Below are 19,855 nucleotides of genomic sequence, written 5' to 3' on the forward strand. Positions count from 1 at the left end.
ATCGTCCTGGCATGCTCCTGACAGGACCTCCACTCCATCGGTGATGATAAACTTTCGGCTGCGTGCGTAACAAGCGATACTCCCTTTATCTAGACTGTTAGTCCCCATGCACTTGGGTCAACACAGGAGATCTCTGAGAGGCCCCAGAAACGACAGATGCAGGCAATGTTTGAAATCAGTCGAGCAGGTTTATTGTCAAATGCGAAGCTCTACCAGTTGGTAACAGAGATCAGTACAATGTTACACCACTGGGCACTATGGCCCGCGTTGACAAGGTACCAACACCGGGCAGGCCTATTGCCATATAACAGATATTAACAGCAGTTAGTCAGAGTTAAGCTACTGTGCATTCTGTAAGTTTAGGCAGTGACACCTGCTGTTCAGGTGCCTAGTGCCCCCCTCCCACCCCCCCCGAGGTCGGCCGGAGAACATCCTTTGTAGTGTCCTTTTATAGACAGGTGCAAACAACTTACATCATTTCTTTACGTACCAGGTTACCACCCTCTGTTGCCTAGATACCACCCCTCACCTTATGGAAGGGGGGCTTACTTACTATTCTTCATGCTGTCAATTCCGACCTGGTCTTGAATCTAGGTCGGTATGTGCATTAGTTTTTGGGGAGTCTTTGTACCAAGACATTTCTTATTAAGATGTTCCGCTACTCCCCTTTGGCTCACAGTCTGTACCCAGTGCCTCCCTGTGTCCTTCCATGCTCGACCTAACTTACACAGTTATCAATAGGGCTTCTTTCGTGGCTCCTGTGTTACTGAACCAAAGTCTTGCTCACTAGATTGCAAGGTCTGTTGCTGTTTCCATGTTACAGGCCTCTATTTAGGCCTGCTGACTCCGTGTTATTGACGCTCAACTTACTACAGAAGGGCTTCAAGGGCCCTTGTAGTTGACATCACTTTTCCTGTGTTTTGAAATCTAAGCTCCAAAGTTTGTTCTGGAGTCTGCAAATAACATGCATTTGTCTATAGTAAATTATCTAATGCTGCAGACTTATAATGGAAGGGTGGCAAGGCTTTAGAGAAGACAAGTATTTCTGCCCCCTTTTAAAGGTAATTAAAACAATTCTAGTTCTCTAAAGCATATGAAACTGACAGCTTCATATGAATTAACATGTTTTCATCTTTATCTTCACAGGCACTTGCAGCCAATGCTGGAACAGGATTTGCTGTGGCAGAGCCTCAGATTGCCATGTTCTGTGGGAAGCTAAATATGCATGTGAATATTCAGACTGGGAAATGGGAGCCTGATACTTCTGGGACCAAGAGCTGCTTTGGAAGAAAGGAAGAAATCCTACAATACTGTGAGGAGGTAAAGAGATTCCACTCTGTAACAGAGTTTTAACTGCTTTCCACATGATTATGAAAAAAACCCACTAAACTATCACTTGAGTTGTCCACCTAGCATGTTTGGGTAAAGCTTAGATGGAAGACTTATTTTACCACTGTATGTTCCCATAATTTGAATTTCAGTGTATAGTTGAAGACCAACTATACACTGTTGCTATCCTTTGCTCAGATTTGCTGGAATAGACTTGTGCTGGGATTTCCAAAGAAGCTGAAGTGAATTAGGTAGCTAAGTCTCAGTAAAATTCACTGGGCTCCTTTGACTATCCTTGCCTTAAGTAGTTATAATGTACATTTAAATCAGAATAATATGTGCAAAGTAGTATAACCACGACAGTGTTTCATATCTATTCTAGATATTTTAAGTTGTCTTGTTTTATTGGCATTACAGGCAGTCCCCGGGTTACGTACAAGATAGGGACTGTAGGTTTGTTCTTAAGTTGAATCTGTATGTAAGACGGAACTGGCGTCCAGATTCAGCTGCTGCTGAAACTGACCGCCAGTTCTGACTTACATACAGAATCAACTTAAGAACCCCAAGCGTCCCCAAGTCAGCTGCTGCTGAAACTGATCAGCAGCTGATTCCAGGAAGCCCGGGGCAGAGCAACTCTGCCTCGGGCTTCCTGTAGTCAGCGCTGGTCAGTTTCAGCAGCAGCTAAATCAGGACGCCTGGGGCAGAGCAGCTGGGGTGCTGCTGGGTTGCTCCAGTAGCGCCGCTCCTCGGCACTACTGGACCAACCCAGCAGCACCCCATCTGCTCTGCCCCAGGCGTCCTGATTCAGCTGCTGCTGAAACTGACCAGCAGCGGCTGAATCAGGACCAGAGCAGCTGGGGTGCTGCTGGGTTGGACCAGTAGCGCCCAGAGCGGCGCTGCAGGACCAACCGGCAGCACCCCAGCTTCTCTGCCACAGGTGTCCGGAGAAAAGCCTAGTCTTCTGGGGGGGGGGGGGGGGGGAACGTACTAGCTGCGCCCCCCCCCTCCCCCCCACCCCAGCAGACCAGGAAGACACGGGCGGCGGACCGAGACGCACCGCGGTCCCGCCGCCTGGGTCCTCCGCGGCTTTGCTCCCAGTCTCCCTGGTCTGCTCTCCCTGGTCTGCTGGAGACCAGCAGACCAAGGAGACAGGGAACAAAGCCTCTGAGGACGCCGGCAGCGGGACAGCCGCGGGGCGTCTGGGCTGTCCCGCTGCCGGCTTCCCCCGCGGCTTTGCAGACCAGGGAGACGCAGAGAAAGCCCCAGAGTACACGGGCGGCAGGACCGCGAGGTCCCGCAGTCAGTGTACTCTGGGGCAGCCCCGTTCGTAACTGCGGATCCGCATAAGTCGGGGACTGCCTGTATATGCAGGCTGACACACAGCTCCTAAATGTTAGGAAAATGTTTATGAAAATGTTCTTGACAGTGTCTGAAAGCATCTTATTTCTTGTTACAAACTGCTGTTCTCTCTCCAACATGTGGTAGAACAGCGATAGGAGCTAGTGAGTAGCCCTCCATCTCAGTGGGCTGCAAGACTGTTGTAACCAAGATGATCTTCCAAGATAGGGTAGTTTTGCTGACTGCACTTGCATACTTAGTGTGACGGCTCATCGGAGAGCCCCCCAACCCTGCACCCCTGTCCACAGCCAGATGTGACTCTCCACCAGCCAGTAGAGTAAAAATGGGTTTATTGCTTCTCTAAGATGCAGCACAGCATGGGTTTGATGTAGGCATAGGATAGGCCAACAGCCCTAGTTCCCTTGGGGGGGTGGGGAAAGGGATTCACAGACCCCTGAATCCCCTATACTGGTTTTTCGTCTCCTTCCTCCATGCTTCCCTGTACTCCGACTGCCCAGGCCCTGCCCCCCAGCCAGGTGGCAGTCTCCGCCTCCCTTCCTTTGTCTCTCCCTCTGGGAAGAGCCTTGTTTAATGGCTCAGGCTAGGACTAGGTGTCTAAGCCAATACACATGTGGATGAGTCAGTGGGAATCACACATCACAGTACAGCCAAGTAGGGACACCGGGTTACAGAGCAGACAGCACCCCCACTACGTCACACCTAGAATTCGCAGGTGCGCCAACTGAACTGTAGCAGCATTGGAAGCAAAGGGAGCACACAGCTGTCAACATGCACCTCACATCACGTACCCTTGTTTTATGTGTATTAGTTTAGTAATACCACTAGGAAAATGGCATGGACAAAATATGGGCAGCAAAGTGGTGGAATCTGGTAACCCTGAGTGTAGGTGACAGTAAACACAATGTCATGCAGGCCACACAGTACCCCAATGGGCCATAGGTTGTCTACCACTGTTCTAGGTACTCAAACCTTGCAAAATCTATTTATCCACTCATCTGAGATGAGGAACTCTTTGACAGGCAAATACTGTCATTTGATCTTTTTTTTGGAAGCATGACGCAGGCGGTAGAACAGACTGTGGCTGTGCTAGCAATCTTTCATGACTATATTATAAGGTTGATATAACTAGTGCTGCATCTTGTTTACATTGCACTCACTACATATAAGATAGCATCTAGACTTGTAGAACTGTTCAGCAAGACTTAACTGTTGTATTAATACATTGCACCTTAATTGAGTTAAGGAAACGTAAGGTTAACATAAACTTGTTTTCATTTAGAGAAACAACTTTTTTCATCTGTCCTTCCTTTTCTCCTTTCCAGATTCCATAAGAGCCCCTTAATTACACCCCTTTGTATTTTTGCCAATGTTCTAGTGGGAATTTATCTTGTTCTGTGTTTTTAGCATGTGGGTTTTTTAACAGATCTATCCAGAGCTTCAGATTACAAATGTGGTAGAAGCCAACCAACCAGTCAGCATTGACAACTGGTGTAAGAAAGGCAAGAAGCAGTGCAAGGGCCACACCCACATTGTTGTGCCCTATAAGTGTCTGGGTAAGTACTTAATGTGCAGCAGGTCTTTAATGAAGGAAAGATCACTTACTAAAACATATTCTCCCTTAGGGATCTGAGGATGTACTCTGAGAGGAAACCTACCTTCTAAAGATTTTTTCACTTTTGTGTCTCGGTTACTCTCTAAATATTTTTAGAAAATGAAATTCTATACTCCTATCAAGTTGTTGATTGGGTGACAACTTGTATGCTGTAATAGTGAAAAAGAAATGATAGAGAACTTCCCCCTTCTTTCTGCCATGGGCGTAAAACCCAAAGAATATTGCCAAGAAATGCTCAGCTTCAGTACTCTGCTCCTATTTCTGAGGAGCTTTAATGTTTTGTTTCCTTGGAGACTCAAATGCTCAGGTGTGTTCTTATTCCCTGCTTTGGTCTTGGCAAGATTTGTTGCCATTTTTTACTATTTATATGTAGCTTTTTCAAATGGTTCCTCTTTCTTCAGAATGTCTTCTGTTTTAATTTCAATGGAGTAGCGGACGTGATTACACTATACTTATCAAATTTATACCAAATCTATCAGGTATCACATCTAGCTTGTTTGTAGTACAGGCTTTTGATCTGTGACTCTTCACTACTACCATAAGCACGTTCTGCCCACCCCAATAGCTACCAGGAGACTGAGCTTGTCAGTTCTTTACAGGAGCAGATTTGCTCAGGATAGAATTTGTTACAAGTAACTATCTCATAACAGATAGTAGCTTTTGTGGGCTCAGCCCACTTTAGATGACAAATGTGGAACAAGAGGCACAGAGGTTGAATTATAAAGCAGAAAGGGGGGGGGAGAAGAAAAGATGACCTGTCAATTAAAGTGTCTGTGCTAAATGAGGCTAATAGAGTAGGCTGCAACCCGATACTTAGCTTTTGATGCCATGTAGGTGTTGAATATAACGGAACGCTGATACATTTGCAGGAGGCTTCAAAGGAAGTCCTCTGAGAACCATTTTCTCCTCCTAAAGTGCTTCAAGGGATTTTTGGATTCATTTGAGGATTGAATGCAGCTAATTTAAATGGGCATGGTAGAGCCACAGAATTACAGGGTTACTTTTCCTTTTTGTGTAACATTTTTCATAAAAATGTCAAAGTACTTCACAAACACTAATGCCATCCAGTGTTTTGATACTAAATGTATTATCCTTACTTGACACATGGGGAAACAAACAACCAGTGACTTGTCCACACACATTTTGGGTTCTTCTAGCACAGTGGTAGGGAACCTATGGCCTAAGGCCTCCATGTGGCTTGCTGGGGCACCACCTGCGGCATGTAGACCCCCGATTACTTCCCCATGCGTCTTGTTCACTGGGGCACTGGAGCCCTGCACTTTTCACCTCCCTGCTAGCGCATTCAGAGGAGGCACAAATCACCTAATGCATGTGTTGCATTCCTGTTCCTCCCCCTTCTTCCTCCCCATTCCTTGTGGAATGCCACAAATCAGCTGTTAGCAGAGTTCCGTCTCTGTGAGGGAGGGGGAGGAGCAGGTAAGTGCAGGGCTCCAGTGCCTTAGTGCATGAAAGGCGCATGGAAGAGGGTGGCCACACAGGGGGCTCCACAGGTGGAACCCCCCCAGTGTTATGCTCCTGCAGCCCACTGAGGTGGAGGGGAAAGGATGTAAAGCAAAAGCTTTATCAGATAGTCATTTGACTAGTCAACCCCCCCGCCTCCCTTGCTGCCTCTATCACTGTGGTCACCAACCAGTCGATCGCTAGGTGTTCGCTGCCCCCCACTCCCAAGAAGAAGCCCCTGCTGATGTTACCTCCAGTGACAATGGAGGTTGTGCTGGCTTCCTCGGTGGTAGAGAGTGGGAAGTCCTGCAGCTGCGTGCCACATCCGGGGTTTCAGGAAGTTGTGCAGGCTGTTCCTCCCTCCCACAAACAGCTGGCGCATTTCCTGAAACATCAGGTCTGTCGCACACCAGCAACTTCCTTCCCCCTGCTGCCTTCGTACATGGAAGGAGGGGGAGTAGGAATCCCGGAACCTGCCAGCTCCAAATGCTCAGGAAGCGTGTGGCTGCTGTGGGGAGCAGAGAAGCAGAGTGCACACGCTTCCTGAGCATTTGGAGCTGGTGCAGTCTCAGGACTCCTACCACCCTGCCCCTGTGCAGGAAGGCAGCAGGGGGAAGGAAGTCGGTGGTGCACAACAGACCTGGTTGTTCAGGAAACGCGTTGGCTGTTTGGGGAGGGGGAAGTAGCGCACGTGCTTCCTGAGACCCGGGCCTGGCACGCAGCTGCATGATTTCCCCCCGTCCCCCGTCCCCCGTCCCTCGGTACTGGCCCCAGCTCTGTCTGTCCCCTCCCCCTAGCCAGGACACACACCCCTCCCCCAACAAATACCCTGCCCCAGCCCCTATCAGCACGTTGACCCCTGTTCCAGCCCCCACAAGCACCCTGCCCCCACAGCACAGTTGAGGCCACACACATCCAGTCCAAACTCCTGCACCCTCACATCCACAAGCCTGTGGCTTGTTCAACACCCCGACCCTCCACCTGACCCCAACACTCCCCAGCCTGGAGCCCCCTCCCTGAGCCTGCATCCAAATTCCCTCTCAAAGCTTGTACATCTTACCCCTTTCCACACCCAGATCCCTCATTCCCACCCAAAAGCCCGCACCGCCTGTCTCCTCAACCCAGTAAGAGTGTATAAGGGCTGGGGATAGCAAGTACTGGGAAACAGACGGCAGGTCCTGAAGGAAGAGGTGGGGTCTTGGGGAAGAGATAGGGTGGGTCTTGACTTGTCCTGACATTTTAAAAAGTGATCTTGGGTGTAAAAAGGTTGGAGACCACTGCTCTGTCAGAGGCATCAAAGCGGGAGGGCACAGGGATACTTCAAAGGGGCAGGCCTTGGCTCAGCTGTGTGGCGCTGCCCCTTTGAAATGTGGAGGCGACTGAGAAGGCCTTAGGCCAGATTTACTCTTCTGCAGCTGCAGGGTTAGTGGATTTTGTGTGTCGTTCCCCCTCTCCCACCCCCAAGGCTCTAGGGTAGGGCCAAAAATGAGGGGTTAAGTATGTGGGACATGGCTGCCGGGGAACGGGATAGGGATGGGTGTGGGATCCGGGTGAGAGGAGGTGGGGTGTAGGACTGTGAGGTCTGCCCGGGGGCAGGCTGCCTAGCAAGGGGGCAGGAAGCTCACAGCTGAGGGAGGGAAGAATTCTGGCTGGCGGTGGGAGGGATTCTGGCCAGGCAGGCAGGGGGAGATTCTGGGAAGGGCACGGGGGTGTTTGGGCTGGGGGTAGAGAGGATTTTGGCTAGGGGGCTTGGGGCAAGAGGGATTCTGGCCAGGGAGCTGGGGGTAGCAAGGATTTTGGGCAGGGTCTGTCTGGCAGAATGAGTGAGGAGGTAGAGGGCACTTGTTTTCATACCGTGAGTGTCAGGGCTTTCATACTCTAGAAGTTTCCGGGCAGGATGTGCAGGGGAAGCCTCCAGGGAAGTGCTTCCCAGAGGGACGAAAAAGGGCAGTGCATATGGAGCCTTTTTAGCTGCTTGTTTCCACATGTGGAGGGAAGGAAAAGAGCAGTGCAGAGGGGCACTTTTTGCTCTGCTGGTTCCTTGCACACTGAGTCCGGCAGGGAGCCTGGGGGTTTTCTTCTCCCCTCCCCCCGCCCAAGGAAGCCGGCGCTGATGCTCCAGCCTTGCAGGGGGCCGTAAGGATGTAGTACCAGCATAGGCTCCCCATGCGGGAGGACAGACAAGAGGGGGCTCTGATTCCTTAGAGAGCCATGTTGTCACCCCTGAACTAAGGGCTGAGGTTTTTAAGATGCCTGTGCTATTGGAAAGTGCCCCATATCCGATCTCTTAAATCCGTATAATAGTCTCCCCCCTCCTCCTCAAATACTCCAGCTAGCATCTTGCACACTCTGGATTCTGCAGATATTTAGGACCATTTCGGAACAGTACTGACACACAAGTAAATATCTTACTTTAAAATAGAGCATATAAATACCGCCATGCTTTGGAGGACAGGTATTTAACCAAGACAGTCATGCTCTGGGTGTCCTCAAATCTCCCAAGTGCCAGAAGCTGGGATTGGATGACAAATCACTCAAAATTGCCCTGGTTTAGTTCATTCCCACTGAAGAGTCCGACGTAGCTCCAGTCAAAAGATAAGATACTGTGCTAGAAGGACCATTGGTCTCCTCTGGTGTGGGTCCAACATGTAGAGCAGTGGTCCCCAACCTTTTGGGGCTGCCGGACACCCAGGGGCAGGGCGGCTCACGCGCCGGGCGTCCAGGGACGTGCATGTGCTGCATGCCCAGGGCAGAGGCCAGCCCCATATGAGCCGTGCGCCTGAGACCAGCACTGTGCATGTGCCACGTGCCCCGGGGCGGGGCTGCTCATGGGCCACGTGCCTGGCACCGCACATTCGTTGTGCACCAGGGGCGGGGCCAGCCCAGATCATTTGGCAGGCACAAATAAATGCCCCGGCGGGCGCCCGCAGACACTGCGTTGGGGACCACTGTTCTGTTTGCTGCGTATCTCTTCCATGTTGCACTAATCCACTGTCCCATCTTCAGATAGGTTGAATGTCATCTGATAGTGAGATCCTTTTGTGCACTGTAGATGAGGTTTCTAGTTTTTTAAAGTAATTGTGATGGCACTCCTCCTTAGCACCTTCCCTGGGAGCAGCAGTGAGTTTGGTGAAGTAAGGAAAGACAAACTGCTGACCATTCTGGTGAAGCCGGGAAATGCCTGATCTGGTGGCTCTGGTCTCTTCGGGTACATCTATACGGCAGTTAAACACCTGTAGCTGGCTCATGCTTGCTGTGGAATTGCTACATAGATAGCACAAGCTCAGGCTGGAGCCTGTTCTCTGGAACCCTGTTGGCAGGAGGATCCCAGAACCTGAGCCCTGATAGCCCAACAAATTTTAATCCTGTAGCCTGAGGCCCATGAGCTTGAGCAGCTGACCCATGCCATCCATGGCCTTGCTGCAGGACTCTTACCCTAATTGGGATGTACCCTGAAAGGGGAAAGGTTTCTTTTATAAGCATCTCGGCAAATATTTCCCAACAGACTGTGGATCTGTTCTTAAATAATGTTGATCTTTCAGTAGAAGAGGGGACTTCTACATTTAGAAGTGGTGTCAGGAGACAGACAACTCCCTTGTTGAGAATCCAAAGAATGGATATAGCCTTTCTTCCTTTGCACCTGTTTTCAGATACCCTACTTCTTAAACTGTGTTTTGACTTGCACACATCTATGTGCAGGAGAGATGTTTTTCTGGGAGTGCCGAACTCCTCCTGTTTTGGAGCACCTATTAAAAAATGCGCGGGTGCCTAGCATCCGCCATCAGCCCCCCTTCAGCACCTCGTACCTGCTGGCAGCCCCCTCCTGATTGCTGTGAAAAGCTGTTCTGTGGTGTGCAGGCGGCATTGGGGAAGTAGAGCAGGGATGAGATGAGGCTGGCCATAGTTAAGGTGGAGCTGTGAGAACCCCCAGGCATATGAGAGTTTGTGCAGATGATGAATAGCTATGAGAGAGGGGATACCATTAATCAGTGGCGGGGCTGGAGCAATCCCCACCCCTGTTTAAGCAGTTAACTAGTTAAACATAATGTTTAACCAATTAACTGATGGGATTTTAAATCTCTAGTGTGAGATCGCAGAATAAACTAAAAACCTTTATGCTTGTGTGTGCGCAAATTTGTAGCAAAGGACAAATTCAAGGTTACTTGGCCAAATATATTTATTTTGTGAATCAAGTGAAAGATTTTCACACTCAAAATTAACGTATTTGTGCTTAGTTTTTAAGGTAGTCAGAGCATACCCTTTTGGGCTTTTGGACCACCATGTAAATGTCAGACGTGAGCTAATGCAGCCATTTTTGTTAAATTGCAAGTCTTGAATCTGGGTGTTTATTTCATTTCACATGTATTTGCTGATCCCAAACACCTGGGTGTTGAGATTTTTCTAAGTAGACTAGGAGATTTGGGCATGCCTTTGGGTAAAATTACTGGAAGGTTCATTAGACTGACTAGAATATCTCCATTTGATTCTAGGTCATTAGGCAGAAAATTCGCCTCAACAAACTTTATGAAAGTAGTTGTTACACTGGATCAAGTCTAGCATTGGATGATTACCAACTCAGAGTATAGTGATTTAGGTTTAACGTGCTTTAATATTCACTAATGCAGAAATTACCTCCCCCCCTCCCAAAAAAAAAACCCCAAACAGCAAACTGTTCCATGTTGAAAGTCTGTAACTAAGGTTTTGACCAACACCAAAAAATAAATTGAGTTTGTGGTTACATCGGGGTGGGCAATAATTTTTGAAGGGGGGGGCACTTCACAAATTTTGGAAGTGGCTCTCTGGCTGACCTGGAAGGGGTGGGGTCTCGGATGGAAGGGGCAGGTTGAGAGCTACACTACTGGGAGCTTTGCTTGCTCTGGGTTATTCCCTCCCCACCCCCAATTTCTGGCCAATGGAAGAGACTTGGAGCAGATGGGAGGGTGCTGGGGGCTAGCCTCCTTCCAGAGTTGTCTGGGATGGAGGCTTAGAATTCACGTGACGCAGTCCCTGGCCCCACTGTTAACCTGTAGCCTGGCAGCTGACTGGCAGGCACAAAGCCCTTTGAACAGAAGCAGTTAAAAGGGCTCATGCCTCCTGGGCAGCTCCCAAGCAATGGGCCAGTGGAACTGAGAGCTGTGAGCCCTTTCAATTGCTTCTATTGAAAGGGCTCACGTGTCTCTGGCTTTCTAGCAAGGCACTAGCAGCACTGAAGCTGATTAAAGGGCTCTCGTTCCCCATGGCTGCCAGGCAACACGATGCCAAACAGACACGGGGAAAGGCACTACCCATCTAAATAGAAGCAATTAAAAGGGCTCGTAGCCTTGGTGCCCCTCGTTCCTTGCTAGGGAGCCAGAGACGCATGAGCCCATTCAACTGTTTCTATTAAAAGGGCTCACACCTTCCCTGGGGCTGTTAGGCAAGGCACAGGAAAGACGCAAGACCTTTAAATAGAAGCTGTTAAAAAGACTTGCGAGTCCCTGGCTCCCAGGTAACATGCTAGGGGGCAGGACCTGGAACTGCCTTGCAGGCCGGATCAAAGCCCTAGGCAAGCCGCATCCAGTCTGCTGAGAGGTTTTTGCCTACCCCTGGGTTAGATGTACATCAGAACACAACATACTCAGTGTGGCCCAAGCTTTACCTGGTTTTGTGGGCTTCTGGGCTTTTTTCCTATTTTTAAGCACTTTTGCTTAAATAGGAAACGTTGTCTTAGCTGTGACTGAGTTGCCCTGAATATAGTTTCTGGGTGTACCTTGCATTTGAACATTTATTTTCATCTAAACTGTGAAACTGCCTTGATAAAGCTGACACAATGGAGTGAGTTAGCTCTCACCTCTTCTGGCATAAGCAGAAAATGTCTAGGCAACCCCCAATAGTCATGGAAAATGTTCATGGCAGCAAATAACCAGGCTTCTGAAGCTTTTGGCAACCAGGAATAGCTTCTTTCATGTGATGAGAGCCAGGTTAGGAATTGGTTGATCATAAAATGTTCAAACATCATCATGTTTGTAGTTTTCTTCCCAGGTATCTAAGAAACTTGTCAATGACATGGAATCTGCAGAGCAGAGCAAACATGTTTTTTAAATGTACGTTCATCTTAACCTATGGGTTTTGGCTAGCATATTTCACTGTTCAGTTTCTCCTATCTTCTGTTCTGAATTCCAAGAATAAAACTAGAGGCTTTTTATTAGAGCAGGTCTCCTAAGGTGCCTATTAGTCTGAACTGGATCACTAAGATTGTTGTAACAGCATACAGATTCTTAATGGGGTCAGTTAAGTGCATTCTTGAAGATTATAATGCTAGTCAACTCTTGAGTTTGAAGGTCAAATATGTATCTGAATTACTGTTGATAGAAACTTCTTGTTTTCCAGTGGGTGAGTTTGTAAGTGACGTCCTACTGGTTCCAGAGAAATGCAGATTCTTCCACAAGGAACGAATGGATGTATGTGAAAGCCATCAACACTGGCGCACTGTGGCCAAAGAGGTAATGAGGTTCATGTGATGGTAACAGTACCCAGATAAAGATGTTCTTAATAGGGGTCTCCTTTATTGTTGCATCTAACCATTTGAACTGTTATCACAGCATTTCTGGGAGATATGAAAGTGTTGTTATCCCCACTTTACAGATCTGGAACCTAGGCACACTGGTTAAACTTCTGGACTCTCCTTGGCTTTCAGTGAGCCATACGCTCCCGTGTGTTGTCACTTGAAGGTTTTGATCCTGAGTCACTTGCTCTCGTTCACACTCCTGGTCTTTGGTAGACCTGAGAAATTAACTCTAGTTTCCCAGCCTAACAGTCAAACACTGGACTATCCTTCCTCCCACAGACCAGAGTGGTGGTGGTGACATTATTTCATAGTTGTAGTACTCCAACTTCCTTAGATGGAAGATCACATTGCACAAAATGGAGCTTAGAATTTAGTGCCCATTTCCAAGTAATGTGGAAATGCTAGTTTCTGTACATGTCTCCACTTTACAGGCATCTTCCACTCTCCCAGAATGAATGGCGTGCCATCTTTCTGTTCGGCTAATTTGATTTGGCAAGAGTGTTGTAAATTCTGTGCACGCTCAGCTGATGATGAATAGATGGCAATATAGAATCATAGAGCTGGAAGAGACCTCAGGAGGTCATCAAGTCCAGCTCTCTGCCCAAGGCAGGACCAATCCCAACAAAATCAATCCAGCCAGGGCTTTGTCAAGCCGAGTCTTAAACACCTCTAGGGATGGAGACTCCACTACTTCCCTAGGTAACCCATTCCAGTGCTTCACCACCCTCCTGCGGAAATAGTTTTTCCTAATATGCAACCTAGACTTCTCCCACTGTAACTTGAGACCATTGCTCCTTGTTCTGCCATCCGTCACTACTGTGAACAGCCTTTCTCCATCTTTTTTGGAACCTCCATTCAGGAAATTGAAGGCTGCTATCAAATTCCTCAGCAGCTCCCCACAGGTCATGCGCACCAGCCCCCTTTATCATTTTGGTCACCCTCCGCTGGCCCCCTCCAATGCATCCACATCCTTTTATAGTAGGGGCTCAGAACTGGACACAATACTCCAGATTGGCCTCACCAGAGCTGAATAAAGGGGAATAATCACTTATCTGGATCTGTTGGCAATGCTTCTCCTAATGCACCCTACCATGCCATTAGCCTTCTTGGCTACAAGGGCACACTGTTGACTCATACCCAGCTTCTCTTCCACTGCAATCCCCAGGTCCTTTTCTGCAGAACTGCTACTTAGCCATTCGGTCCTCAGCCTGTAACAATACTTGGGATTCTTCCGTCCCATGTGCAGGACTCTGCACTTGTCCTCTTTGAACCTCATCAGATTTCTTTTGGCCCGATCCTCTAATCTGTCCAGGTCACTCTGGACCCTATCTCTGCCCTCCAGCATATCTACCTCTCCCCCTAGCTTAGTGTCACTGCAAACTTGCTGAGGGTTCAATCCATCCCCTCATCCAGATCATTAATAAAGAACCATAGAATACTAGGACTGAAAGGGACCTCGAGAGGTCATCGAGTCCAGTCCCCTGCCCTCGTGGCAGGACCAAATACTGTCTAGACCATCTCTGATAGACATTTATCTAACCTACTCTAAATATCTCCAGAGATGGGGAATCTCCCTGGGCAATTTATTCCAGTGTTTGACTATCCTGACAGTTAGGAACTTTTTCCTAATATCCAACCTAAACCTCCCTTGCTGCAGTTGAAGCCCATTGCTTCTTGTTCTATCCTCAGAGGCCAAGATGAACAAGTTTTCTCCCTCCTCCTTATGACACCCTTTTAGATACCTGAAAACGGGTATCATGTCCCCCTTCAGTCTTCTCTTTTCTAAACTAAACAAATCCAGTTCTTTCAGCCTTCCTTCATACGTCATGTTCTCTAGACCATTAAACATTCTTGTTGCTCTTCTCTGGACTCTCTCCAGTTTCTCCATATCTTTCTTGAAATACGGTGCCCAGAACTGGACACAATACCCCATCTGAGGCCTAACCAGCGCAGAGTAGAGTGGAAGAATGACTTCTCGTGTCGTGCTCGCAACACACCTGTTAATACATCCCAGAATCATGTTTGCTTTCTTTTTAATAGCATCACACTGCTGACTCATATTCAGCTTGTGGTCCACTACAACCCCTAGGTCCCTTTCTGCCGTACTCCTTCCTAGACCGTCGCTTCCCATTCTGTGTGTGTGAAACTGATTGTTCCTTCCTAAGTGGAGCACTTTACATTTGTCTTTATTAAACTTCATCCTGTTTACCTCAGTCCATTTCTCCAATTTGTGCAGATCATTTTGAATTATCACCCTATCCTCCAGAGCAGTCGCAACCCCTCCCAGCTTGGTATCATCTGCAAACTTAATAAGCGTACTTTCTATGCCAATATCTAAATTGTTGATGAAGATATTGAACAGAGCCGGTCCCAAAACAGACCCCTGAGGAACCCCATTTGTTATACCTTTCCAGCAGGATTGTGAACCATTAATAAATACTCTGAGTACGGTTATCCAGCCAGTTATGCACCCACCTTATAGTAGCCCCATTTAAGTTGTATTTGCCTAGTTTATTGATAAGAATATCATGCGAGACTATATCAAACACCTTACTAAAGTCTAGGTATACCACATCCACCACTTCTCCCTTATCCACAAGACTCATTACCCTATCAAAGAAAGCTGTCAGATTGGTTTGACATGATTTATTCTTTACAAATCCATGCTGGCTGTTCCCTATCACCCTGCCACCTTCCAAGTATTTACAGATGATTTCCTTAATTACTTGCTCCATTATTTTTCCTGGCACAGAAGTTAAACTAACTGGTCTGTAGTTTCCTGGGTTGTTCTTATTTCCCTTTTTATAGACGGGCACTATATTTTCCCTTTTCCAGTCTTCTGGAATCTCTCCTGTCTGCCATGATTTTCCAAAGATGATAGAGGAGGTATCTGAGCCTCTAGCTATCAGCTCCTTGAGTATTCTAGGATGCATTTCATCAGGCCCTGGTGACTTGGAGGAACCTAACTTTTGTAAGTGATTTTGAACTTGTTCTTTTTTTAAAATTTTATCTTCTAAACCTACCCCCTTCTCACTAGCATTCACTATGTTAGGCATTCCTTCGGTGAAGACTGAAACAAAGAAGTCATTAAGCATCTCTGCCATTTCCAAGTTTCCTGGTACTGTTTCTCCCTCCTCACTGACCAGTGGGGCTACCCTGTCCTTGGTCTTCCTCTTGCTTCTAATGTATTTATAAAAAGTCTTCTTGTTTCCCTTTATTCCCGTGGCTAGTTTGAGCTCATTTTGTGCCTTTGCCTTTCTAATCTTGCCCCTGCATTCCTGTGCTGTTTACCTATATTCATCCTTTGTAATTTGTCCTACTTTTCCATTTTTTATATGACTCCTTTTTTATTTTTAGATCATGCAAGATCTTGTGGTTAAGCCAAGGGGGTCTTTTGCCATATTTTCTATCTTTCCGACGCAGCGGAATACCTTGCTTTTGGGCTTTTAATAATGTCCCTTTGAAAAACTGCCAACTCTCCTCAGTTGTTTTTCCCCTCAGACTTGATTCCCATGGGACCTTACCTATCAGCTCTCTGAGCTTACCAAAATCCGCCTTCCCAAAATCCATTGTCTCTATTTTGCTGTTCTCCCTTCTACCCTTCCTTAGAATTGTGAAGTCTATGATTTCATTATCACTTTCACCAAAGCAGCCTTCAACTTTCAAATTCTCAACTAGTTCCTCCCTATTTGTTAGGATCAAATCTAGAATAGCTTCCTCCTTGGTAGCTTTTTCAACCGTCTGAAATAAAAAGTTGTCTCCAATGCAGTCCAAGAACTTATTGGATAGTCTGTTTTCCCCCTGTTATTTTCCCAACATATATCTGGATAGTTGAAGTCCCCCATCACCACCAAATCTTGGGCTTTGGATGATATTGTTAGTTGTTTAAAAAATGCCTTATCCACTTCTTCCACCTTGGTAGGTGGCCTATAGTAGACTTCTAGCATGACATCACCGTTGTTTTTAGCCTAACCCAGAGACTCTCAATACTTCGTCTCCTATGTCCATCTCCACCTCACTCCAAGTGTGTTAATTTTAATATATAAGGTGATGACACCTCCTTTTTTTCCTTGTCTATCCTTCCTGAGCAAGCTGTACCCTTCCATACAAATATTCCGTGTGTATTATCCCAAGTTTCTGTGATGCCAACAATGTCATAATTGTACTTATTTATTAGCACTTCCAGTTCTTCCTGCTTATTAGCCATACTTCTCGCATTTGTATATAGGCATCTAAGATACTGATTTGACCTTGCCTCCCAGTTTTGCCCTGACCCTCCTCTCTCTCTGCCATTAGAGCTCACGCTCCCTCCCATTTCTGACCCATCTCCCAGGTCTCCATGTTCTCCATTTACTTGTGGGCTTTGCTTACCTGTCCCTGTCGAACCTAGTTTAAAGCCCTCCTCACTAGGTTAGCCAGTCTGTGTCCAAACAGGGTCTTCCCCCTCCTCGAAAGGTGAACGCCATCTCTGCCCAGCAGTCCTTCCTGGAATAGCATCCTGTGGTTGAGGAAGCCAACACCATCCTCGCAGCCAGGCATTCACCTCCAGGATGCACCTGTCTCTGCCCGGGCACCTACCTTCAACAGGAAGGATAGAAGAGAATGCCACCTGCGCTCCAAACTCCTTCACCCGTACTCCCAGAGCCCTGTAGTCACTCTTGATCCGCTCTGTGTCACACACCTCAGTATCATTTGTGCCCACATGGATGAGTAGGATGGGGTAGTATTTAGAGGGCCGGATAATTCTCGACAATGCTTCCGTAACATCTCGGATATGGGCCCCCGGCAGACAGCATACCTCCCGAGATGAAATGTCAGGGTGACAGATGGGCGCCTCCCTTCCCCTCAGAAGAGAGTCTCCGACTACCACTACCCTAGGTTTCCTATTCGCAGTGGGGGCAGCAGACCTCCCAGCCTTGGGGGTACAAGGCTTCTCCTCCTCCATTGTAGCGGGTGATTCCTTATTTCCTGTATCAAGATGCTGAACAAAACCGGTCCTAGAACAGATCTTTTGGGTGCTCCGCTATAAACCCACCGCCAACCTGACATTGAGCCGTTGATTACTACCCGTTGGGCCTGACAGTTTAGCCAGCTTTCTATCCATCTTACAGACCATTTATCCAATCCATATTCCCTTAACTTGCTGGCAAGACTGTTGTGGAAGACAGTATCAAAAGCTTTGCTAAAGTCAAGGTATATCACATCCACTGACTTTCCCAACTAGATCTACAATACAGAGCATTTACTCATGAGACTGTAATTTGGTCCTGGTCTTGGTCTTAGTGAAGGTATGGCTGAATTGTGTCAGCTTTGGAGCAATAAAGTTTATTTCCATTTTTTCCAAAGCTTTCAGGGAGCAAAACTATTTTAAGGAATCTTTTGTATTTAACCACCATTTGCCTACTAAGTGGTGGTTCCCAGTGAGTTAAATCCTTTGACTTCAACATGCCCTTGACAGGTTCACCCAGATAAGCTAGATTCATTCTCCTAGCCATACTTCAGAAAGCAAAGGGAAGTACAAAGAGCTCCAATGTCCATGATAATGCTTTCTTTATTTCACTCCTTGGTCAGTCTGTAAAACCATATACATACTCATTTTCAAATAAATGTGCAACTCAAGTGCCTAAATTCTGTTTGTATTTGGCTTTATAATTAATAGTCCAGTTTCCAGCCACAATATGTTAAAATAAGTTCCACCAAGTACACTTTTATGCTTTTACTGTTTTCTAAAGAGAGAGCTAATGAGATAATCAGGAAAAAAGAGGGGACCCAATTCTTGCTCTGAAGTGCCACCTCCCTGACAACAACCTATTTCTGTTCTTTTCCCCTTAAGGCCAGGTCTTCACTGGTGGAGAAATATGATTTGAGAACTGCAATTCCAGCTACAAGAATTGCATAGCTGGAGTCAGCGTACCTTCAGTTGAAGTTCTGCAGCAGCCCCACTGTGTGAGGGTGACAGGAGAAACTCTCCTGTCGACTTCCCTCACTTCTCACTACACTGTGGAGTACAGAGATAGATGGGGGTGACCTTATTGTTTGATCTAGCGAGCCCTTACTAGGGTTGCCAGAGGATAAGCCCAGGCATATCAATTAACCGCTAACAGTTAAATATAGGCTTCCAGCCTCGTGCTGCAGATGTGTCTCATCGTAACTGCTTAGTTTGTCAGCAGTTACACGGTTACCCAATTACCCACTTTTAACATTCCTGTCCTTACTAGGCCCTGTCCTTACTAAACTGAACCTCAGAAGATAAATCTCAAGAATATAAATCTTTGTCTAAATATAGACAATGCCTAAGGGTCTGTCTACATCACAAAATCCAACAAACCACCCTGCACCCATACACAGAGCAGGCCCACGTCCATTGACATGGGCTTATACCATGGGGCTTATCTGCTCCTGAGCTCCAGCCTGAGTGCAAAAAGGCATCCACTCCACTGTTTCTAGCCCACAGCACAAGCCTCAGTCAGTTGACCTGGATTCTGAGATTCGTTGCTGTGATTTGGTTTTTGTGATGTCACTTACCCTCAGTGTAATTATCTATAAGAACAGAGCACCCTCTGTGAGTAGATACAGATGTTCATTTTGATGGAAATATGGGCTCAGAGACAAAGGTGTTAAAATGGTCTTGTTTCTGTCCAGGATTCAGCTATTTAAAACAAGGTTCAGAGGTTTTGGTATGGAGAACTCAGCTTGCTTAGTCCCATGGCATGTGTGCTATAACATTTGTATAACCTATTGTTAAAATAAAGAACAAATAGTTAAGGTTTTTGAGAAGTGAGGTATGACATAAGACTTTCATTTTCCTTTAGCTGGGGAGTCTTTAGGAGGAAACTCCCTTCTGTTAACAATGTCTCTTCTCCCAAAGAGAGACAGTTAGTTGAAATGGTCTGTTACTGTTCCTGTTTGGCCTTTCTTCCTACAGGTTGTACCTCTCAAATCCAAGATTCTCTTGTCCAGCAACATCCGTGGTCCGGCATTACCATGGATGTTCCTGGATATAAGAGACCCAGGTGAGGAGGGCTAGCAGCTGGGAGCCTGGTGCAACCCTGTGAGTCTGCTAGCTGTGGGGCCGCAGTAGCCTGGGCGGAGCACGATTGGGACTGTTGGCTGCCCAGCAGTGGGGCTGGGACTGCAGCAGCCCGAGGGGGAAAGCCTGACCCGGCCACATCAACCTGAGTAGGCGGCAGGACTACAGCAGCCCAAGTGGTGGTGGCAGCAGCAACGTGATTGGGGTTTCCTGCCGCCTGGCAGCAGGGCCAGAGCTGTGGCCCAGCAGCCCAGGAGGAGAAACCAGCCACGGTAGCCCAGCAAAATCAGTATGGCCGAGGTTGGGGCTGTGCAACCCAGTTGAACGTGTCATTCCGGCTCTGGAGCTGAAGCTGTACAGCCAGCAGCAGAGCTGAAGGAGCCAGCAGTGCGGAGGGGCAGTGGGCTGAGGGGCTGGTATTGAGGGACCTCCCAATGTCTGGCAAATTCCTTCCTCCTGGGACCAGTCAGGTCCTGAGGGTGCTGGATGAAAAAGGTCCAACCTGTACAAGATGAGA

General features: G+C 47.4%; 1 protein-coding gene across 4 annotated transcripts in view; it reads left to right on the plus strand.

The window, feature by feature from the left end:
* APLP2 (amyloid beta precursor like protein 2) overlaps positions 1-19,855 on the plus strand; it is a 119,847-nt gene that overhangs the window by 75,433 nt on the left and 24,559 nt on the right. For all 4 annotated transcript variants that reach the window (XM_075909697.2, XM_075909698.2, XM_075909699.2 and 1 more), the window contains exons 2-4: positions 1,147-1,320; positions 4,112-4,241; positions 12,131-12,243. In XM_075909697.2, coding sequence (XP_075765812.2) covers positions 1,147-1,320; positions 4,112-4,241; positions 12,131-12,243 — 417 coding nt within the window. The remainder of the gene's footprint in view (positions 1-1,146; positions 1,321-4,111; positions 4,242-12,130; positions 12,244-19,855) is intronic.

This window comes from Pelodiscus sinensis, chromosome 25, assembly GCF_052426305.1.
Source record: "Pelodiscus sinensis isolate ZL-2025 chromosome 25, ASM5242630v1, whole genome shotgun sequence".
Lineage (NCBI taxonomy): Eukaryota > Metazoa > Chordata > Testudines > Trionychidae > Pelodiscus > Pelodiscus sinensis.